At 47.1% G+C, this 24,998-nt stretch overlaps 1 protein-coding gene across 1 annotated transcript in view; it reads right to left on the bottom strand.

Moving 5' to 3' along the window:
* The window catches only part of rock2a (rho-associated, coiled-coil containing protein kinase 2a), a 76,148-nt gene extending 52,922 nt beyond the window's left edge, over positions 1-23,226 (bottom strand). The window contains exon 1 of the mRNA XM_083633664.1: positions 23,093-23,226. Coding sequence (XP_083489790.1) covers positions 23,093-23,191 — 99 coding nt within the window. The 5' untranslated portion in view covers positions 23,192-23,226. The remainder of the gene's footprint in view (positions 1-23,092) is intronic.
* Positions 23,227-24,998: the final 1,772 nt, after the last annotated feature.

Genomic DNA, 24,998 nt, shown 5'->3' with positions numbered 1-24,998 from the left:
CGGGGTGAAGCATGCCTAGGATGGAGCTGTAGCTGCAGCGGGGGTGAAGCATGCCTAGGATGGAGCTGTGTTGTAGCAGTGGGGGTGAAGCATGCCTAGGATGGAGCTGTAGCTGCAGCGGGGGTGAAGCATGCCTAGGATGGAGCTGTGTTGTAGCAGTGGGGGTGAAGCATGCCTAGGATGGAGCTGTGTTATAGCAGTGGGGTGAAGCATGCCTAGGATGGAGTTGTGTTGTAGCAGCGGGGTGAAGCATGCCTAGGATGGAGTTGTGTTGTAGCAGCGGGGGTGAAGCATGCCTAGGATGGAGCTGTAGCTGCAGCAGGGGTGAAGCATGCCTAGGATGGAGCTCTAGCTGCAGCAGGGGTGAAGCATGCCTAGGATGGAGCTGTAGCTGCAGCAGGGGTGAAGCATGCCTAGGATGGAGCTGTAGCTGCAGCAGGGGTGAAGCATGCCTAGGATGGAGCTGTGTTATAGCAGCGGGGGTGAAGCATGCCTAGGATGGAGCTCTAGCTGCAGCAGGGGTGAAGCATGCCTAGGATGGAGCTGTAGCTGCAGCAGGGGTGAAGCATGCCTAGGATGGAGCTCTAGCTGCAGCAGGGGTGAAGCATGCCTAGGATGGAGCTCTAGCTGCAGCAGGGGTGAAGCATGCCTAGGATGGAGCTCTAGCTGCAGCAGGGGTGAAGCATGCCTAGGATGGAGCTCTAGCTGCAGCAGGGGTGAAGCATGCCTAGGATGGAGCTGTAGCTGCAGCAGGGGTGAAGCATGCCTAGGATGGAGCTGTGTTATAGCAGCGGGGGTGAAGCATGCCTAGGATGGAGCTCTAGCTGCAGCAGGGGTGAAGCATGCCTAGGATGGAGCTGTAGCTGCAACAGGGGTGAAGCATGCATATGACAATTTTTTTGCACCAATAGTGTATTTTGCTTGCCAAGTGTGCCCTGCCTAGTCCTGTCCTGTCTAGTAGGAGACACAGTTAATACAATTGTATTTGGCAATAGGGATCTAATATTCCTATAATATTCCTGCACTAGTCCTATAATTTTCCAATAGTTTTTTTTTTAACAATGTAATTGAGCAGTGGGGGGGGGGGGGGATATTTCAGCAGCGGGGGGGGGGGCTGCTGAAGGGGAAACACTGAAGCCTCTGGAGGGCATTTCTCAGCTCCTGACTCAAAGCAGCTCTTTATAAATATGAAATAATTGAGACGCGTCTGGTGTGAAACTGGACTGAGAAGTTATTGGAGCTTTATTGTATCTGACAAATTTGGACTTGTTCCAAACCACTTAGCAAGTGAAAATCTTTTTGTGTGTGAGAATCAATCAAAAGTAATACCACAAGTTGTTATAGCACACTTTGATATATAGGCCTAACTGGTGGAGTGACCAGGTCATAGATCTGTCCTGTAACTACAGTAACAGGCTGGTATGAGTATCTCTGCAGTCAGGCTTATCAGTCCCAGTTCTTATATATCTAGGAGATTGCACTGAAGCTTTTTATCTCGGCTATACTGGAATCAAGTCAACGGGTTGTGCTGGGTTGCTTGGCAACTCCTGAAAAATACAAAGAGTGGAAAGGGGTTGAAGCCATAGCAAAGCAGCAGGCAAGACTTTTATCAGCGGCATGGTTCAGCGGGCTCCATTCTATTCCATTTTATTTAGCCAACCTGCTGTTGACATTACTGAGCTGTCATTCTCCCTGTGCCTGCTTCCAGTCTTTATCACCCTATAAAAAGCCACGTGGATCGAGCAGTCAGGAATGCCGTGATGTTAACCTGAGAGGGAATAAACAGAGGGAGGAGTATCCAAAGCACATCGGAAACCCTGCCTGCTCCGTTCGCACCCCCCCCCCCCCCCCCCACACACACACACACACACACACACACACACACACACACAAAGAAAAATAATCGAGCTCCCCTCCTACCCATCTCATCACTAGGCATGTGGAACAGAAAACAAGCGGTGCTCTGGGCTTTAAAAGGCTTGAGCAGAAAGCGAATGTTTTGATCGAATTCCAGACGTTTAAAAATAGTCGTGGGGATAAACGGAGGGCCAGGCGGGCCGGGCAGCGCCATAACTCTCCAAGAAAGACACAGGACGGCAAGGATCCTGGAGGGGCTCACAAAAAGGCACAGCTAAGGTCCCCTCAGGGAGCAGCTACAGTGTATCTTATATGTCCTCTCAGGGAGCAGCTACAGTGTATCTTATATGTCCTCTCAGGGAGCAGCTACAGTGTATCTTATATGTCCTCTCAGGGAGCAGCAACAGTGTATCTTATATGTCCTCTCAGGGAGCAGCTACAGTGTATCTTATATGTCCTCTCAGGGAGCAGCTACAGTGTATCTTATATGTCCTCTCAGGGAGCAGCTACAGTGTATCTTATATGTCCTCTCAGGGAGCAGCTACAGTGTATCTTATATGTCCTCTCAGGGAGCAGCTACAGTGTATCTTATATGTCCTCTCAGGGAGCAGCTACAGTGTATCTTATGTGCTCTCAGGGAGCAGCTACAGTGTATCTTATATGTGCTCTCAGGGAGCAGCTACAGTGTATCTTATATGTCCTCTCAGGGAGCAGCTACAGTGTATCTTATATGTGCTCTCAGGGAGCAGCTACAGTGTATCTTATGTGCTCTCAGGGAGCAGCTACAGTGTATCTTATATGTCCTCTCAGGGAGCAGCTACAGTGTATCTTATATGTCCTCTCAGGGAGCAGCTACAGTGTATCTTATATGTCCTCTCAGGGAGCAGCTACAGTGTATCTTATGTGCTCTCAGGGAGCAGCTACAGTGTATCTTATATGTGCTCTCAGGGAGCAGCTACAGTGTATCTTATATGTCCTCTCAGGGAGCAGCTACAGTGTATCTTATATGTGCTCTCAGGGAGCAGCTACAGTGTATCTTATGTGCTCTCAGGGAGCAGCTACAGTGTATCTTATATGTCCTCTCAGGGAGCAGCTACAGTGTATCTTATATGTCCTCTCAGGGAGCAGCTACAGTGTATCTTATATGTCCTCTCAGGGAGCAGCTACAGTGTATCTTATGTGCTCTCAGGGAGCAGCTACAGTGTATCTTATCCTCTCAGGGAGCAGCTACAGTGTATCTTATATGTCCTCTCAGGGAGCAGCTACAGTGTATCTTATCCTCTCAGGGAGCAGCTACAGTGTATCTTATCCTCTCAGGGAGCAGCTACAGTGTATCTTATATGTCCTCTCAGGGAGCAGCTACAGTGTATCTTATATGTCCTCTCAGGGAGCAGCTACAGTGTATCTTATATGTCCTCTCAGGGAGCAGCTACAGTGTATCTTATATGTCCTCTCAGGGAGCAGCTACAGTGTATCTTATATGTCCTCTCAGGGAGCAGCTACAGTGTATCTTATATGTCCTCTCAGGGAGCAGCTACAGTGTATCTTATATGTCCTCTCAGGGAGCAGCTACAGTGTATCTTATATGTCCTCTCAGGGAGCAGCTCCTATGCCCTATGCATTTTTGGCACAGAAGTAGGCTGAGGAATGTCGCAGGAAAAACGGTAAAGAGAGGGTGACATGCGACTACAGCCCTGAACTTACACTCAATTTTGCTGGATGGTTGTGGTAATATTCCATTTGTTTAAATAAAATAAAAACTAAAGGACAAATTATACAGTGGCAAGGTTGTCGTGCATGCCTCTCACGGTGGATATTCTCAATAATTGCTACTATCCTCCTAGTATCCAAAATAGGGATGCACGATATTTTTATTGGATTTATTTATTGCAGATATCAGATATATCATGGTGCATCCCTAATCCAAAACACAACTTTAGTTTAGACCAATGCATCGGTTCTATATTGGCCTTTTAATACAAACCCTCTTGTTTTGGTTTGAAAAGGGAATGAAAGATGCATGTGCTCATTTCACAATCCACACGTTAAATACATGTGATGAATTGTTCCACTCTTGCTGTTAGATCAAGTGAGTAATGTGAACATCCCTCTTCTCTGTGTGCGCGTTTGTGCCAATGTGTACATGAGTGCCCGACCCTGTCTATGTATATGCATGTGCCTGTGTGTGTGTGTGCCCGTGTGTGTGTGTGTGTGTGTGTTTGTGTGTGTGTGTGTGTGTGTGTTTGTGTGCCCGTGTGTGCGTGTGTGTGCCTGTGTGCGTGTGTGTGCCCGTGTGTGTGTGTGTGTGTGTGTGTGTGTGTGTGTGTGTATGTGTGTGTGCCCGTGTGTGTGTGCATGTGCGTGTGTGTGTCCGTGTGTGTGTGTGTGTGTGTGCCCGTGTGTGTGTGTGTGTGTGTGTGTGTGTGTGTGCCCGTGTGTGTGTGTGTGTGTGTGTGTGTGTGTGTGTGTGTGCCCGTGTGTGTGTGTGGGAGGTTGTGATGATGGAATGATAACGCTGAGGCCAGATGGATGGAGCATTATGTGTGGGAGTCTTCTCTTCTGTCCCTGATCTCACCCAAACTCTCATGTAAAAACTAGAAGATACACAGGGACTTCTCAGGTAACAAACCCTCAACACACTCACTGACCAACAATGTGAAGATGCTGCAGAAGCCAACAGTCATATTTCAACACTGGGGTTTGTGTATCTAGCCAGTGTCGAACGCAGATCGTCCGCTTTGCATGAGTGGGTTCGGTTTACCGGCTGTCATATCCAAAATATAAACAAAGAGCTGAATTATTAGCAAAGGAACTACAGTTTGTATTTGCAAACGACTTGAGCTGAACTATGACCAGGGCTCCAACATGCCACCATTTTTGAGAGTGCGAGTTAAAATGTCACATGTGCACGAGGGTCATTAGGCTGTTTTGGTGCCCCTGTGGGTAACGCATGTGCTCGGGGTCCTGTGACTACAGATGAGTAGGGATGGGTGGGAGTACTCGGGGTCTCGAGTACTCCTTCATAACATCACTACTCGAGTACTGCTTCATAACATCAGTACTCGAGTACTCCTTCATAACATCAGTACTCGAGCACTCCTTCATAACATAAGTAATCGAGTACTCCTTCATAACATCAGTACTCGAGTACTCCTTTATAACATCAGTACTCGAGCGCTGATGTTATGAAGGAGTACTCGGGGTCTCGAGTACTCCTTCATAACATCAGTACGCGAGTACTCCTTCATAACATCAGTACTCCTTCATAACATCAGTACTCGAGTACTCCTTCATAACATCAGTACTCGAGTACTCATTCATAACACCGGTACTCGAATACTCCTTCATAACATCAGTACTCCTTCATAACATCAGTACTGGAGTACTCCTTCATAACATCAGTACTTGAGTACTCCTTCATAACATCAGTACTCCTTCATAACATCAGTACTCGAGTACTCCTTCATAACATCGGTACTCGAGTACTCCTTCATAACATCGGTACTCGAGTACTCCTTCATAACATCAGTACTCGAGTAATGTTTCAGCTGTTCAGGTACTCGCCCCCCTTAAAAATGGCAGCTCTACACAGGCCTGGTCACATGGATCTGGTGATTCAGGCAGCATGGCACCGCATACGAGTCATGTTTGGAAGTATTTCAGCAAAAACGATGAAACGTCTGTGCAGTGCAAGATATGTAAAGTGAAACCTGCTTATCATAGACATACCAGTTTGATGTGTAACCCATGTGCATAAAGCACAAGGAGAAAGAAACAGGGACAGATGAAAAGCAGTCTGGCATAACCTTATTTGCTGTTGTGATGCTGTCTGCCTGCACTTGCATGATCAGTGCATGTGTACGGGGGGAGGGGGGGGGGGGGGGGGGTGCACAGAGGGCCATACTGACTTAGACAAAGTAAGGAAAGGGCCACACATTGGACAACTGAATTTAAACGTCAAACACCTACTGAATTAGGTTTCAGCTACATTCATTTGGTAGACATGACGATTGCTTTACAATAGGCTATTTGTCAGCCCAGAAGGCCTGGGTCGTGGTAAAAATAAATAAAAAAAACACCTTAGAAAATGTTGACTTTTTTTTTACACAGCTGTATGTCAGTCTGGTGCACTTTACGGTTACGGTGAAAATATTTACTTAGATAAAACAATCCACTTAATGCAGTATCAAGTTTTAAATGAGCCTACATCTGGCTAATGGTCTGATGTGCACCACTGCATACTAAGTTACTGATGAAACCCATTGCATTATGCAAATATGGACTCAAGGCAGACAGTTTTACAATTACCATATCAACATTTAATAGATAAACAATAGCAGTACAGACTCATTTTAATCCTTCGCCTCGAGATTTATTCACATAATGCTGCCTTTTATAGATTTTCTGGGGTGTTTTGTTCTCCTTTGAGGACGTTGCGGACCACATTGAGATGGTCCATGGGCCGGTTCTGGCTCTGGGGCTGTGTTTTGCCCATGTCTGGTCTACACAGCGGCGTTTTGATCTGGCTGGTTTCAGTGGCTTGATGCATTTGGGACAGAGGGACCGTGGTGAGTCAAAACGTGGTGCGACCAGCTGAGAAGGTTGGTAGCACCAGGCAGTGCTACCAGTGGAAAAGTTAGTCTGGAACCCTGAATAAAAAATTGTTGTTGAATGCACTGTTAGGTGCCCGGCAACATCGCCTCTCCAACAGCATCGTGTGTCTAGACAAGAAGATCCATAAGCTTAAGACGGGATCTTCTCAGGGTGTACATGCACGTAATGTTTTTTTTTTCATGAGAACCATGTGAACAAAAATTAGGAAATTCAGTTCCAGTCTTCCTACTAGTCCTAACTTGTCATTATGTCAAGGATGAGATTTTGCAGGTTTTATCCAGATTTTAATTTCTTCTGGACATACATTTTACACTCCCATTCATCAGTGATGGGAGATGAGGCTTTTCCTATGCTTTGTGTTCCTCCTCATCACATCTTCATGTGGGTTTTAGATTTGACAGTGTGGCCTGCTGCCTTCTGATATTTATCCAAGGTATTATGTAAGATCTAGTCAAGGTGTGTGTGTGTGTGTGTGTGTGTGTGTGTGTGTGTGTGTGTGTGTGTGTGTGTGTGTGTGTGTGTGTGTGTGCCTGTGTGTGTGTGTGTGTGCGTGCATGCGTGTGTGTGTGCGTGCGTGCGTGAGTGTGTACATTCGCGCGTGCGTGTGGAATTAAGACTAATGAATCATGGTATTTCTTGTTTCTTATGCACATGACAGTTTTGGGCTGAACCAGTGGACTACTGTTATGCAATCTAATGCATTTCTGATGCATTCAATCACTAGCTTTACAAGAGGCTTAGGCGATAAATTAGGTGAAAATTGGGCAACTTTTGGACAGTGATTTAGGGCAATAATGGTCGTTCTACAAGCTTACACTGCACTTCCTGTTGGCTGTGTGTAAATCCTATTAAATATTTCTGACATAACCTTGCCGGTAGGAATGTAAGTAAGTTAACATGCCATGCTGTTGGAAGAGTTGCCTGGCATATCTGAGCAATGAGATCAACAACCACCTATTCAACTAGAAGGCACTGTGTGGAGAGCAACCTGCTGCTGCCAACACTGAACCATTCTCCAGCTGTCAAAGATCTAGCCTCCGTAACACATTTTGTTTGTTTATCCTTTGTCTTCTCTGGGTTTGATTTGATACAACAAATTAGTATGGAAATGCAATGAAAACAGCTGACCTGCCCTTTAAACAGCTGACCTGCCAGTTCCCACCAGCACATGATTGAACACAGCACAATAGTTATATACTGTATGGTGGCTAAACAGAAATAGCTCAATGACGAAAATCAACGGATCCAAATCACCACACCACAATTTAATCAACGGATCCTTGTTGAGCCAAGAGCAAATCTATCTATCCACTATTTCAATGTTGCATACAACAAAGTGAGGCTCCTTCCAACTTGGTTGGTGGAGGAAATACATTTCAGGGGAAATTGGATTATTTGGAGAATATTCTGAAACCCTGAAAAACTAAAAAGACGCAATACAGCATGTTGCATGCTAAAGAAAACACTCAGGAGTAGGGCTGCACGATATCGGGAGGTAAACTAATATTGCAATATATTCTGTGTTTGCGATATATATTAATTTGCGATAAAAATAAAAAAAATGAACTTTCACCAAATGACTTGAATAGCTCAATCAAGCCTTGCCCCTTTAAGAAGGTGGCCTAGTAGTAGGTAACCTGGGATGTCATAGTAGGAAGTGAATGTTTTTTAGCCGCAGCCAGAGTGAGTTGCAGGATGCCAAGTGAGTAAAGTTAGCATAGTTAGCGGGAACAGAGCTTAGAATGTCACTGAGAGGCCATGCATTATGTTCACTGCTGTACGCAAATAAAGTGACACTCCTCCAATCTCCAGTGCAGAGTTGGTCCGGACTCTTAGTACAAAAGCATGTTAGCAGCTAGGGATGTCACGGTGTGAACATCTTCACACCGAATAATAAGCACGTGACCTCACCGGTATTACCGGTTACACCGGGAAATGTAAACAATAGGATTGTTAGTTCCTACTAGTGCATGTTGTTCCCGGGAACAATAACAGTGAGACACCAGTCGGGTATCCATAGCAGCTAGACTAGAGCGAACGTTACGTTATATGTATGTTGATAATACAAGTTTTAAAGTAAGCAAGAGCCTATGCTTTAACCGTCCATTCTGTAGGTTCGTAGAGACAAGACGCACGCTGCTGCTGTTTAAAGTACTAACGTTAGCATGGACGCTCACAGTCATACAACACTGGCTGCATCACAACTCATGGCTGCATCTGACTCGAGACAACTTTTCAGACGCCCGTGGAGACAATCTTTCTCAAAAGAAACTAACGTTAGCGACACACACCTGGAGACTTTTTCTGACATGGGATTAACAATACCAGCACGCAGCAGTAAGCAGGCAATGACTGAATGCTGGTAAGTCCTCCCTCCCGTTAGCATTGATGCTAAGTTAGCATCGACTTTTCGAAGGGAAGCACTGCAGTGCACGACTTGCACAGCACACTAAAATAACGGGTGCATATTTGAAACCATCTGGAGCGCTGGAATGAAAGCGTGCCAGCTGTCTTATTTCACCTCTTTTTTTTAAGGTGTCGCTTAATCGAAAGTAATTTTACCCAAAAACATCCAAGCAGCAAAAAAATTGTAGCATGACATCTTTTGAGTTAATTTGCTGTGACTTGACATCACACGTCCTGCGATGTGACTATTGCACATGAGCACATTGTGACGACGATGCTGAAACGTTATATTGTGCAGCTCTACTCAGGAGGTAAAGGCCACTGAAGAGACAGTAAGATACTACAGCCCTGAAGTGAAGTGTGACATATTTATATAAGAGACAGTAAGCTACTACAGCCCTGAAGTGAAGTGTGACATATTTTAAGACTGATGAGGGCTTGTACCCCCAGAAGACGCCCGACCATCACACCAGAGGATGTGTGGAGCAGAGAGACACCAGAGAGACCAGAGGATGTGTGGAGCAGCTGAGACACCAGAGGTGTGGAGCAGAGAGACACCAGAGGAGGTGTGGAGCAGAGAGACACCAGAGGAGGTGTGGAGCAGAGAGACACCAGAGGAGGTGTGGAGCAGCTGAGACACCAGAGGTGTGGAGCAGCGAGACACCAGAGGAGGTGTGGAGCAGAGAGACACCAGAGGAGGTGTGGAGCAGAGACACCAGAGGAGGTGTGGAGCAGCTGAGACACCAGAGGTGTGGAGCAGCGAGACACCAGAGGAGGTGTGGAGCAGCGAGACACCAGAGGAGGTGTGGAGCAGAGAGACACCAGAGGTGTGGAGCAGCTGAGACACCAGAGGTGTGGAGCAGCGAGACACCAGAGGAGGTGTGGAGCAGAGAGACACCAGAGGAGGTGTGGAGCAGAGAGACACCAGAGGTGTGGAGCAGCTGAGACACCAGAGGTGTGGAGCAGCGAGACACCAGAGGAGGTGTGGAGCAGAGAGACACCAGAGGTGTGGAGCAGCTGAGACACCAGAGGTGTGGAGCAGCGAGACACCAGAGGAGGTGTGGAGCAGAGACACCAGAGGAGGTGTGGAGCAGCTGAGACACCAGGAGCCGAGTGCACCAGCTGGGCGTAAAAAAGTAGGTCTTAACTGTTACGCCGGTCTTAGCTACGCCCGACGTTGTGATTTGAATTTACACCGAGTGCACCAAGCCTGACTTACCATGGTCGTAGCTGCGCCCGGTCTTTAGGCTGCGGACGTGCGCGTCCACGTGGATACGTGCTTGTTGCCAAGCAACACACTTCTCTCAGACGAGTTCGAGACAGCTGACAGACAGCTCCAACTCAGCTCAAACTTATAGAGTTGTATTCAAAGCATAGAAACGTTCTCACAGCTCAATTTAACAGCGCCAACACAAACAAACAGAATCACAAGTGCAATCAGTAATGAATGTGATGGCGGACTGCGCACTGCGGGCAATTGACGAAGTCAGGAAGAAATGGGAAGATCTTCCGACGCATCAGCTTTTAAAAACCCGCCGACGAGCGGAGGTCCTGCGCCCAAAACGTCACACACATATGGATCGATATTTTTGGAGAAGATTCCCCCGCATCACAGGACTGAACAGCACTGACAGCACAGAGCTGTCAGTCCCGACAGCGCAGATCAAGATGAGACAGCTGCCAGTCAGTATGGGTACGCATTAGGTGTAACTTTTACGCCTGCTCCATACCAGACGTAAAAGTTACACCCAGGCGCAGCGCATACAGGGCTTAAGACTACATGGTGCACTAGTCATAAAATGAAGTTAGTCGTAACTTTGAGTTCTACGTCGGACGTAGCGTTACACCTAGGCGTACGCCCAGCTGGTGCACTCGGCTCCAGAGGTGTGGAGCAGAGTGACACCAGAGGAGGCGTGGAGCAGAGACACCAGAGGAGGTGTGGAGCAGAGAGACACCAGAGGAAGTGTGGAGCAGAGACACCAGAGAGGTGTGGAGGAGAGTGACACCAGATGAGGTATGGAGGTGAGAGACACCAGGGGAGGTGTGGAGAGACACCAGAGCAGATGTGAAGGAGAGTGACACCAGAGGAGGTATGGAGGTGAGACACCAGAGGAGGTGTGGAGAGACACCAGAGCAGATGTGAAGGAGAGTGACACCAGAGGTGTGGATGATAGTGATACCAGAGGTGTGGAGGAGAGAGACACCAGAGGATGTGTGGAGCAGATAGACACCAGAGCCTGAGGTGTGGAGGAGAGTGACCCCAGAGGAGGTATGGAGGAGAGAGACACCAGAGGAGGTGTGGAGGAGAGAGAGACCAGAGGAGGTGTGGAGCAGAGTGACAGCAGAGGTGTGGAGCAGAATGACAGCAGAGGAGGTGTGGAGCAGAGTGACAGCAGAGGTGTGGAGCAGAGTGACACCAGAGGAGGTGTGGAGCAGAATGACAGCAGAGGAGGTGTGGAGCAGAGTGACAGCAGAGGAGGTGTGGAGCAGAGTGACAGCAGAGGAGGTGTGGAGCAGAGTGACAGCAGAGGAGGTGTGGAGCAGAGTGACACCAGAGGAGGTGTGGAGCAGAGTGACACCAGAGGAGGTGTGGAGCAGAGTGACAGCAGAGGTGTGGAGCAGAATGACACCAGAGGAGGTGTGGAGCAGAGAGACACCAGAGGAGGTGTGGAGCAGAGAGACACCAGAGGAGGTGTGGAGCAGAGAGACAGCAGAGGAGGTGTGGAGCAGAGTGACAGCAGAGGTGTGGAGCAGAGTGACAGCAGAGGAGGTGTGGAGCAGAGTGACACCAGAGGAGGTGTGGAGCAGAGTGACAGCAGAGGAGGTGTGGAGCAGAGTGACAGCAGAGGTGTGGAGCAGAGTGACAGCTGAGGAGGTGTGGAGCAGAGTGACACCAGAGGAGGTGTGGAGCAGAGTGACACCAGAGGAGGTGTGGAGCAGAGTGACACCAGAGGAGGTGTGGAGCAGAGTGACAGCAGAGGAGGTGTGGAGCAGAGTGACAGCAGAGGAGGTGTGGAGCAGAGTGACACCAGAGGAGGTGTGGAGCAGAGTGACACCAGAGGAGGTGTGGAGCAGAGTGACAGCAGAGGTGTGGAGCAGAGTGACAGCTGAGGAGGTGTGGAGCAGAGTGACACCAGAGGAGGTGTGGAGCAGAGTGACACCAGAGGAGGTGTGGAGCAGAGTGACACCAGAGGAGGTGTGGAGCAGAGTGACAGCAGAGGAGGTGTGGAGCAGAGTGACAGCAGAGGAGGTGTGGAGCAGAGAGACACCAGAGGAGGTGTGGAGCAGAGTGACAGCAGAGGTGTGGAGCAGAGTAACAGCAGAGGAGGTGTGGAGCAGAGTGACACCAGAGGAGGTGTGGAGCAGAGAGACAGCAGAGGAGGTGTGGAGCAGAGTGACAGCAGAGGTGTGGAGCAGAGTGACAGCAGAGGTGTGGAGCAGAGTGACAGCAGAGGTGTGGAGCAGAGTGACAGCAGAGGTGTGGAGCAGAGTGACAGCAGAGGAGGTGTGGAGCAGAGTGACACCAGAGGAGGTGTGGAGCAGAGAGACAGCAGAGGAGGTGTGGAGCAGAGTGACAGCAGAGGTGTGGAGCAGAGTGACACCAGAGGAGGTGTGGAGCAGAGTGACAGCAGAGGCGTGGAGCAGAGTGACACCAGAGGAGGTGTGGAGCAGAGAGACACCAGAGGAGGTGTGGAGCAGAGTGACACCAGAGGAGGTGTAGAGCAGAGAGACACCAGAGGAGGTGTGGAGCAGAGTGACACCAGAGGAGGTGTGGAGCAGAGACACCAGAGGTGTGGAGCAGAGAGACAGCAGAGGAGGTGTGGATCAGAGAGACACCAGAGGAGGTGTAGAGCAGAGAGACACCAGAGGAGGTGTGGAGCAGAGTGACACCAGAGGAGGTGTAGAGCAGAGAGACACCAGAGGAGGTGTGGAGCAGAGTGACACCAGAGGAGGTGTGGAGCAGAGACACCAGAGGTGTGGAGCAGAGAGACAGCAGAGGAGGTGTGGAGCAGAGTGACACCAGAGGAGGTGTAGAGCAGAGTGACACCAGAGGAGGTGTGGATCAGAGAGACAGCAGAGGAGGTGTGGAGCGGAGAGACTGGCTTGTTTTCCACACACACACACACACACACACACACACACACACACACACACACACAGAAATGGCCGGGGCCACCATCCCCAGCACCATATATGGCAGTGTTTCTCCCTGCTAGCACATTGCAGCCGGGACTGCTGCTGCTGCGAGCAGCTCAACTACACTCCCGAGACAAACCGGACACCGACTCTCAGGCTAAAGACATGGAGAGACAGACCGAATGGGGATATCCCTCGTGACCCTCCACCCTCATCCCCTAAAAGCTGACAGATACGAGGGAAGACTGTAGTCTTAACTATGGGAGGGGGACAGGGTAAGGCCTAATCAAAGACATGGAAAAGATGGGGGAATGAAGGGAGGAGATAGAGAGAGAAGCAATGATAGATACTGTAGATACCAGGAAGGAACCAGACCAGAGACATGCTGGCCTGGGTGAAGAGAAGTGTGACAAACATAAGGAGAATAGGGATACACAGACAGATATGAGAATTGATATTGATATTTACCGAGGACAATATGATCGATACCGATAACCGATATTAAATTTGCTGTTATTGGACCAACGGCAGCAAAGAAACACTTGGTTATGAGATGGAAACCTCCACATGTTTTGAACAACATGTCGTTGGCATTGTTTGTTTTTGGATGTACTTTCCTTAGAAATGTCTATTGCACGTTCACGTGGTGCAACAAGTGAAACTGTATAGGCCTTAGCTAAGGCAGTTGAAAAAGAACGATCTCTCTTATAGACAATTTGTTTTGAGCATGGATTTTTTTTTATTTGTTATTGCTTAACTCTTCATTGATGCTGGGGAGACAGGATTTGCACAGAGAGCACTGGAAAGGTGTTGTTGTTGGATGTAGGAGAGGGGATGGGTTGCAGCCACATGTGTGTGGACGGTGGAGGGACTGCATGAGTATGTGCATGCATGCTCCTATATCCTGAAGTAACATGTGTGTATTGTGGAGCGTGTCAATTGTATGTAATGTAAGTGTTTCTGTATCAACCGTTTTTCATTTTTGTTTCCTGCCCCTCATGGAGAAAATCATTTAAAAAAAACAATAAATATTTGGTCATAAAAAAAAGTATGTTATTTTGCTCATCAGATCGATAACTGATATGATTGTTCATTGCTGATGATATATTGTGCATCCCGAGAGAAGGGTAAACAAAGAGAAAGGGAGAAGCATAGAGAGAAGGGTAAACAGAGAGAAGGGGAGAAACAATAAGTGAGTGGAAAAAGAGAATGGACATAGTGAATAAGAGTGCATTATGGAGTTCAATAAGTGCATTAGGCTCTGTGAGAGACAGCTGCACTTTCAGTTAGAGCATCATTCTGAATACACAATGCAAGAGGGTAAGTATTTTTAAAAACAAACGGTACTCCAGAAGTGTCACCAGAGATTATTTGGAAGACTTAAAGCCCCTGGCAAGGTAATTCAATTCTGCGATTTCCTTCCTTAAAAGCTGTTATGAAAATTCAATTATACACCAAACTTAAAAAATAAAATAAAATAAAAATAAAATAAACAATTTGCATTTTTTGGCAGTTTGAAAAAGTAGATGATGTGGCCATGCGCCCACAGTCCTGAGAAATTATTGGAGCAGCCAGATTTGGCTGTTTTTGAGCTTTGTTTTATAATAGTTGTGAAAGTTTTTTGTTTTGTTTTTTACTCCTAGTTGATGGGTAATTAATGTGATGGTCAGCTGTGATATCCCATGAAAAAAAAACTAGATATTTGAGACTGGGTTGCCAGAGACTGACTTCCCACAACTGCTCTCCCAGCTGTGTGATAAACAGCAGGCACATATCTAGTCTTGAAAAATGCTCCCTTCCCCAGAAGAGTTTAAAACCAGAGGGACACAAATTATGCTAGAACAAGGAAATAACACTAATAAATTGAAATGTGCTCTGTAAGAATAAGACTGTTAATTTTGGATGGGCTATTGGGAGTAGAGATGCTGCAATCGAGATTTTTCAATTCCGATCCCGATATTTTAGCCTCAAAACCGATCCGATTCTGATCAAATTTCGATACCCGATTCGATACCGATTTCGATCCGATACCGATACAGCACATATTTAAGCCTCTCTATGCTGTCTATATTGAGATGTCTCAACGCGAGACTAATCAGTCATTCGGTTGAGTCTCGCAAAGTTACACACAAAGTTTGTGCATACATTTCCACTGCCAGATTGGAGGAGTCTTTTGTCATTATCTAATGTTACTTCTCTTCAGTGCAATACGTTTTGATAACGACCTGCTGTACAGCGCCGTTCGCTCAGTCAACTAACGTGTCATTAACGTTAGTTAGAGCAGAAAGATAGCTGCTGTTAGCTAGCTAATTAGCCATGTTAGCTGTCTCAGTGGGTAACGTTAGCCTATTGAGAGTATTTATCTGACGTTTATGTTAGCTACTCCTCAAACCTGCGGGTGGAAATGGTTTATGCGATGCGATGTATGTTGAAGCAAGACAACGTTTTGGCCCTGGCCATCCTAGGCTCAACGCGGCCTCAGTGTGCTGCATGCTGGATAGAAATCCTGGAGCGGAGTCATGGAATGGAGTGCTTATATCGGAGCCTTGGATCGGTCATTTTCGCTGGAATCCGATCCGATCCGATCCATGTTTTTTGGCTGATATCGCGCCGATATCCGATCACATGATCGGATCGCAGCATCTCTAATTGGGAGTTGTAATTCCCCAAGTGTTTGTTTATTGCAAGTAAAAGACAATAAAAATGAAAGTTAGCAAGCTAACCAAGATCTTGTGTCGTGTAATGTTGTCGCTCACACACTTTGAGCATTGTGTTTGAAATGATCTGACACTATCTGAATAGCAAAGGTATTAGACAGGATCATGCAGCCCACCACACGACATGATTACCAATTCCAACTGCGCCAAAGATCTCTTCAGGCCTGGCCGACAGCACTCCCCAACTCACAGCGGTTGGTTGGTATGCCCAGATTGGAGCTACAACAAGCGGGGTAGAATACCTGCAGTGTGTTAACAAGCCAGAGAGAGAGGGGGGTTGGCTGGAGGCTGAGAGAGACGCAGAGCGAGGGAAGAGAGATAAGGCTAAAAGTGAAAGGGGAAAGTGCAGCCACTCGCAGGGACTTTGAGCCCCGTATATAGCTGCCAACTATTTACTCAATGAGGTCACTTCCTTAAGGACGGCAGAAAGGCAACTTATGTGACTGCAATCAAATGTCTTTTTTTTTTCAATCTGGAAAAATGCCCGTTCTTTTGCTCGCCCTCCTCGGCAATCACTCTTTAAACTCCCAGCTGCCAAGTAAGTCCAGCACTTCAGTCAACGATGCTGTGCTGCCAAATAAAGATCCTTACAGCTTGCACTGTGCGCAGGGAAAAGGTTGCTGATGCTTTAGGTTGCATCGGCTCCAGTGCTGATAGAGGCACTGCAGTGGGTGGTTTACTGTATATACTTTAGGTTGCATCGGCTCCAGTGCTGATAGAGGCACTGCAGTGGGTGGTTTACTGTATATACTTTAGCTTGCATCGGCTCCAGTGCTGATAGAGGAACTGCAGTGGGTGGTTTACTGTATATACTTTAGGTTGCATCGGCTCCAGTGCTGATAGAGGCACTGCAGTGGGTGGTTTACTGTATATACTTTAGGTTGCATCGGATCCAGTGCTGATAGAGGCACTGCAGTGGGTGGTTTACTGTATATACTTTAGCTTGCATCGGCTCCAGTGCTGATAGAGGCACTGCAGTGGGTGGTTTACTGTATATACTTTAGCTTGCATCGGCTCCAGTGCTGATAAAGGCACTGCAGTGGGTGGTTTACTGTATATACTTTAGGTTGCATCGGCTCCAGTGCTGATAGAGACACTGCAGTGGGTGGTTTACTGTATATACTTTAGGTTGCATCGGCTCCAGTGCTGATAGAGGCACTGCAGTGGGTGGTTTACTGTATATACTTTAGGTTGCATCGGCTCCAGTGCTGATAGAGACACTGCAGTGGGTGGTTTACTGTATATACTTTAGGTTGCATCGGCTCCAGTGCTGATAGAGGCACTGCAGTGGGTGGTTTACTGTATATACTTTAGGTTGCATCGGCTCCAGTGCTGATAGAGGCACTGCAGTGGGTGGTTTACTGTATATACTTTAGGTTGCATCGGCTCCAGTGCTGATAGAGGCACTGCAGTGGGTGGTTTACTGTATATACTTTAGGTTGCATCGGCTCCAGTGCTGATAGAGGCACTGCAGTGGGTGGTTTACTGTATATACTTTAGCTTGCATCGGCTCCAGTGCTGATAGAGGCACTGCAGTGGGTGGTTTACTGTATATACTTTAGGTTGCATCGGCTCCAGTGCTGATAGAGGCACTGCAGTGGGTGGTTTACTGTATATACTTTAGGTTGCATCGGCTCCAGTGCTGATAGAGGCACTGCAGTGGGTGGTTTACTGTATATACTTTAGGTTGCATCGGCTCCAGTGCTGATAGAGGCACTGCAGTGGGTGGTTTACTGTATATACTTTAGGTTGCATCGGCTCCAGTGCTGATAGAGGCACTGCAGTGGGTGGTTTACTGTATATACTTTAGCTTGCATCGGCTCCAGTGCTGATAGAGGCACTGCAGTGGGTGGTTTACTGTATATACTTTAGGTTGCATCGGCTCCAGTGCTGATAGAGGCACTGCAGTGGGTGGTTTACTGTATATACTTTAGGTTGCATCGGCTCCAGTGCTGATAGAGGCACTGCAGTGGGTGGTTTACTGTATATACTTTAGCTTGCATCGGCTCCAGTGCTGATAGAGGCACTGCAGTGGGTGGTTTACTGTATATGAACATCATGTAGGAGGGGGGCACTGAGCTTAAAGCAGATGCATTCTTGTGATGTTGCTCGCAGGCAATTTCCTCGTGGCTACTTTACCGTTCTGCAGACATTAGGCTTCATTCTAGGCTATAAAACTGCTTTGAGCGGCTGTTGGACACATCATCATATTCTAGAATAGATTTCTATTGTTGCAGTAGCACTGGCTGGCCCCGAGGCTGTTATCTGTAATAGGCATATAATGACATAACAGGGGGAAAAGTATTCACACTTTCTGATAGGATAGAAGGATAGGCCTGCTGTTCACTAATCCAAGCCTATCGAAAGTGAAAGAGCGCAGGAGTATATCCTAACTTAAAGACGGTGGATGATGTGGCAGCATTCTTTAGAGGAATGTCATCCAGTCCGGTCGACTGATGCAGCAGATTCACCACTCAGCTTTCCACAGCCTGAGGGCAGCCAGTCAGCCTGAATCACTGCTCAGCAAAGCCTCCGACACATCTCCACTCAACCTCAAGAGGAACCAAAGGTATCACGGCCCTCAAATTAATTATTCCGCGTCTTAACTGAGCTGCTATTTAGGAGACTGCTTAGTCTATTACTCAGCCACAAGCCTTCCACCTTGCTTGTTCTACTGTTTTTGTTGTGTTTTTTTGTGCTGCTGTTGCTATGCCAGAATAGCAGGGGGGGTGTTGTGGTTCATTCTTGACTGAAAATGTGCCTGTGAGCAATTATTATGGCACGAAACAGCACGCACGATGTTATCCCACCTGCACAGAGGGACATTATAGCACGCACGATGTTATCCCACCTGCACAGAGGGACATTATAGCACGCACGATGTTATCCCACCTGCACAGAGGGACATTATAGCACGCACAATGTTATCCCACCTGCACACAGGGACATTATAGCATGCACGATGTTATCCCACCTGCACAGAGGGACATTATAGCACGCACAATGTTATCCCACCTGCACACAGGGACATTATAGCATGCACGATGTTATCCCACCTGCACAGAGGGACATTATAGCATGCACTATGTTATCCCACCTGCACACAGGGACATTATAGCATGCACGATGTTATCCCACCTGCACACAGGGACATTATAGCACGCACGATGTTATCCCACCTGCACACAGGGACATTATAGCATGCACGATGTTATCCCACCTGCACAGAGGGACATTATAGCACGCACGATGTTATCCCACCTGCACACAGGGACATTATAGCACGCACGATGTTATCCCACCTGCACAGAGGGACATTATAGCACGCACAATGTTATCCCACCTGCACAGAGGGACATTATAGCACGCACGATGTTATCCCACCTGCACAGAGGGACATTATAGCACGCACAATGTTATCCCACCTGCACACAGGGACATTATAGCATGCACGATGTTATCCCACCTGCACAGAGGGACATTATAGCATGCACTATGTTATCCCACCTGCACACAGGGACATTATAGCATGCACGATGTTATCCCACCTGCACAGAGGGACATTATAGCACGCACGATGTTATCCCACCTGCACAGAGGGACATTATAGCACGCACAATGTTATCCCACCTGCACACAGGGACATTATAGCATGCACTATGTTATCCCACCTGCACACAGGGACATTATAGCACGCACAATGTTATCCCACCTGCACACAGGGACATTATAGCACGCACGATGTTATCCCACCTGCACAGAGGGACATTATAGCACGCACTATGTTATCCCACCTGCACACAGGGACATTATAGCATGCACTATGTTATCCCACCTGCACACAGGGACATTATAGCACGCACAATGTTATCCCACCTGCACACAGGGACATTATAGCACGCACAATGTTATCCCACCTGCACACAGGGACATTATAGCACGCACTATGTTATCCCACCTGCACACAGGGACATTATAGCACGCACGATGTTATCCCACGTGCACACAGGGACATTATAGCACGCACAATGTTATCCCACGTGCACACAGGGACATTATAGCATGCACGATGTTATCCCACCTGCACAGAGGGACATTATAGCACGCACGATGTTATCCCACGTGCACACAGGGACATTATAGCACGCACGATGTTATCCCACGTGCACACAGGGACATTATAGCACGCACAATGTTATCCCACGTGCACACAGGGACATTATAGCATGCACGATGTTATCCCACCTGCACAGAGGGACATTATAGCACGCACGATGTTATCCCACCTGCACAGAGGGACATTATAGCACGCACAATGTTATCCCACCTGCACAGAGGGACATTATAGCACGCACAATGTTATCCCACCTGCACAGAGGGACATTATAGCACGCACGATGTTATCCCACCTGCGCACAGAGGGACATTATAGCACGCACGATGTTATCCCACCTGCGCACAGAGGGACATTATAGCATGCACGATGTTATCCCACCTGCACAGAGGGACATTATAGCACGCACGATGTTATCCCACCTGCACACAGGGACATTATAGCACGCACGATGTTATCCCACCTGCGCACAGAGGGACATTATAGCACACACGATGTTATCCCACCTGCACAGAGGGACATTTTCAAGTGTACGTGCGTATTTAGAATCCTCCCCATCATCAGCAAGCAAACTTCTTGATCCCAGGCTGCGACAGCACTGAGGCTGCTAAAAATGGAAGAGTGCAGCCTGTCCCCTCCTACGCAGGCTTCCCACTCAACTCACGTCTAGAACACTCAACACCTCCATCTCCCCGACTTGTGCGCAGGAAGTCAACACGAGCCGTGTGTTCAGTATCCTGCTGCTCTGTGTTTGAAGGAAAGCTCTGGACCACTGCTCAGGAGCGTCACTAGTCTAGTAGTGGGGTAGGTATGGGGGTTACTTGCAGGGGCCCCAAAGCTAGATGGGACCCATTAGAGAGGTGGGGCGATATGGTTTAAGATCGATGCATCAGTGAGTTGGACCGGGTGTCAGATCTTGTCTGGGGGCCCAGAAATCCAAAATGGAACTGAGGTCAATTTAATGCTACACTCCAAATGGCAGCAAGAGGTAACTTCAATGAAGAATCTGATATCACCAAGTAACCGTTGTTCCTGGATCACAATGATACTTGTTGATATCAAATTGTGCTGCTAACTGCAATACCTAGAAATCCTGTAACGCGACGTCAGTAAACTGCTCACAGCACATTGGTGTTTACCAACCTGGCTGCTCTGTGATGCTTATACCAAAGGAAACCAAAGAGATGAGAGAGGAAAAGATCTAAGGTTGGTGATTCCAGAGGAAAAGATCTAATGCTGGTGAAGAGCTGGTCACTAATGTTTAGTTCGGAACAGAGGTTGCATTAGACTTTCTCATTGTCTGTCTTTTTGACAGAAAAGTTCTATAATTAGGATGTGTAATCTATTATTACCTGTGTTAAAATGACAGACAGCCTTCAGCTTTTTTTTCTGTCAATGTTTAAAAAACATCAGTAAAAGTAAATATAAAAGAAAAATATTTGGTTTAACACGACGGTTTGGATTTCCTGTGATCCTGTGGATGGAGAAGATTTCCCACCAATGAGCAACAGGGAGATGGGACGGTCTTCTCTGTTGCAGCCCCACTTTGTGATTTAGGATGATGAGACGGGTGTATTTGGACATATACATCTTGCCTAGTGAAGCTTTTAAGCCTAGAATGCACTCACCAAAAGCTTTTATCCAGAGGAGATGTACCGACATGACCCTCCCTGGTCACCTTGGACACCGTTCAGACTAGAGTATTAAGTCTCCTCCGGTAGAGCACCGATCCATTACTCAATAATACAGACTATTCTTCTCCATTAGAAAATATCTAACTTTTGCTGTGTTATTGTCAATAAAGCAGGGGGGGGAATCTTTCCTTCAATTTCTGACATGTTACATGCAGCTACTGGTCTCAGAATGCTATGATACCCTATTTTAGTCTTTCACAGGCCCAATAACAGCATCAGTGCTTCCCTTGATGCTCCAAACAAGGCTAGTGCGAGAGACACGGAGGAAGGAGTGCAAACACATTGTGGCATGCGGCTCTTAGCTGTGTAACAACTGAGGAATCTGCATCTGAAATCACTGCTTTCACTTCTAACCACCTCACCTCAGAGGAAACTGATGTTGGCAAGCCAACAGCTCACTTCCCAGGAAACTTATGTTGGGAAAGCAACACAAAGAAATGCCTTTAAGTAGCATCTACATGATTCACATCCTGTAAGACTCGTGAATCAGTCTGTTTTCACTGTAATATGACTAGGTAGCTGTAAAAAAAAAGTGACATATGCGCCAATGTTGACATAGAAGGCATTGAAGGGTCGATCGACCCCATACCTTTATGACGTTTTCAGAGAAGTTTGATTCAAAAGGTCTCTGCAAAATCAATCGGTCATACAGAGGATAGCATGCTCAGCTGTGTTGTTTTTCGGATGACTTAACATTCCTTCATTTAGTTGGGATTACAACTATCTCTCTGAGGCTTTAAATCACGAAGATTTCCAGAGGTCTCCACAACAGGTTTGGCATTAAACCAGAGGAACAGTAATCTCTCATGCTATTGGATTCATTTTGTGCAGGTTAACGTATATTTGAAAGCATGCCTGTAGATAAACAACTGGTCTAACAAAAACTCTCAAGAGGAGGATCCCCCCCCCCCCCCCCCACTCTGTCTAACTCTATAAAGAAACTAGATTGGTGGACAATAGCGGCACAATCTACCATGCATATCAGTGTATGGGTCTACCACTGTCCTGTCAGTGGACAGTGAAGTGGGGCTGTCCTGGTCGACTGGGCCCAACTCCTATCCAGGCGGGAGTTTTAGCCGGAAATATTAGTCTTCATAAACAGACCCATGCACATTCTTCCCAAATAGTTAATCCTAATCTGCACAGACAGTGCGTGCATGCAGCCACAAGATATACTGTCAGTCTGCATTCTGGCTTAATTATTAGTTAGGCCTGTGTCGACCATGTGCTTTTATTGTGACTTGTTTTCTTTTTTTTCTTCTTCAAACGCCTTACAGTGAGAATAGTATCGTGCAATGGAAACCACTGCAGGAGCAGGATGACATGAGAAATATATGAATAGAGAATATAACTGTCGTCCTTGGCAGCATCGCAGTCTGTAAGAAAAACCCCGAACGGCCTCGCCAGCGGGTATAAATCTGGAAATACTGTCAAAACATAAACAATACAATGCATTGTTGCTAAACCGTGTGTCTACTAGCGTTTCGCGAATAGACAGCATGGCGTACTTTTCAATAATACATGAGGGGTATATCCACCGCTGCTCGACTCACCAGCAAACTTTCCAAGTTGATGGCAGATCTGGGATCTCTGATCATCTCCTCCAGTTTTTTCAGCCGGGTTTCCACCCTTCTCTCCGCGCCGAGTGACATGATGTCCGCAGCCTGTGTCGGCGGGTTAGCTACAAAGTTAGTGGTTACAGGCTTTCTGTTAGAGTTGACATGTGAAACGTCTTTGTTCCTGGCTAATGGCCGTGGGCCTCAGCAGAGAGCAGCCTTGGACTCTCAGCCCACCCAACTCGCCTCAATGGAGAGAAAATATTCCCAAAAAGCACAGAGACTCACCACCGCTTCTCAAAACTTGCCAAGAACGTTAACGGTTAGCTAACGTCGGCCTTTTTTTTGTTTTAGCTTCGTGCTCCAAACTCAACGCGAATGGGAAGCTAACGACGTTACTCCCTCGTAATAATATCACCTCCCGTAGGTGATGGACGCATTTTTCCAAAGTTTGAATTGTAGAGATACCAGCAGCAGCAACAGGCAGCAGCGGCTAGGGCGTTTTCTTTGCCCCCCTCTCCTCCCCTTCCCTTCCCTGGGTTTTTGGCCGCTTGGAAATACTTTGGACTCACTTTGAGGGGGGGGGAATGCAGCTTCGCTTCTCCCCATTCAACGGCGTTTCAAGCCCATAAAGTTAATGTTATTGTTTTTTCAGTGCAGCCACAAGTCATCTGAACGGGCGATAACGTCGGTTGTACTCCCGCGCTGAATTTTTAATAAGAAGAAGACACTCTCTTCCTGGATTTCTCTTCGCATTGTCGCTATTATTCTCCCTTGTGTTTCCTGGTCCTGTCTCTGGGGGGGATACGTTGTTTTATCCGGACAGTAAAGTCCCACAGGCAGCCTCTGAATTCCTCACCGTGCACTCACTCACTCACTCACATCTACACACCAACACACAAACACACACTGAGGAGCCTGGAGTTCTCTCCTCCAGACGTTGCCAGATCTCGCGAGAGAAACAAGCAACCAGGTCTTTCGATTCGAAGACCTGGCTGCTTATTTATCTCGCGAGACCTGGCAACACACTGCTCTCCTCCCCCTGCCTGACGTCAACACATTTAGCAGTGAGCACTACGTTACCCATAAACCCTCTCTGCTGTCCTACGCTTCTCTACCTCTCTCTGTGGTTCTCTCTGCAGGTGTCTGTCTGTCTGTCTGTCTGTCTGTCTGTCTGTCTGTCTGTCTGTCTGTCTGTCTGTCTGTCTGTCTGTCTGTCTGTCTGTCTGTCTGTCTGTCTGTGTCAGAGTGACAGACTCAGGCCTTTGGAAAGGCAGGTGCGAAAAAATAAAAAGCACCTACAGAACTTGGGCCCCACCAGCGTGGGAAAATCTATGATGCATCATCATACTTACTCATATACACGTATGATGCAGATATGGCATATCCAGCCAGTGGGGAAAAAATAACACATTCTAATGCCACTATTCCATCATATGCACTCATCTTAATTATTGCATATTTTAATGAGTTTGCCTCCCTGATTGTAAACATATAATGAATTACTGTAAAGGAGGTCAGTTCAAAAAGTATACTGTAGCTACATCACATCGCTTATATTTTGACATTGTGAGTGAGAGCAGAATTAGCTCAAGAGTTTGATGTATAATATAATGCATGTCGTGTTAAAGTCAAGTCAAGTCAAGTTTATTTGTATAGCACATTTCATACACAGAGGCAATTCAAAGTGCTTCACATAAAATGGATGACAGAAGAAAATAAAAGAATAAAAGAAGAGGTTAAAATAGGCATTAAGTGACAAGCGTAGTAGTTGCAAAAATAGCTAAAAACTTACAGAGGACTTGAAACATCATTGGGTTTGCATAAAATCAGATAATATTTGCTCAGTTGGTAGAATAAATCAATTTTTCTATACTCATTAAATCACCCGAAATCATGGCTA

The sequence above is a fragment of the Poromitra crassiceps genome (genome assembly GCF_964638095.1).
Source record: "Poromitra crassiceps genome assembly, chromosome: 3".
Lineage (NCBI taxonomy): Eukaryota > Metazoa > Chordata > Actinopteri > Beryciformes > Melamphaidae > Poromitra > Poromitra crassiceps.
This window is presented reverse-complemented; position numbering and strand designations above follow the sequence as displayed.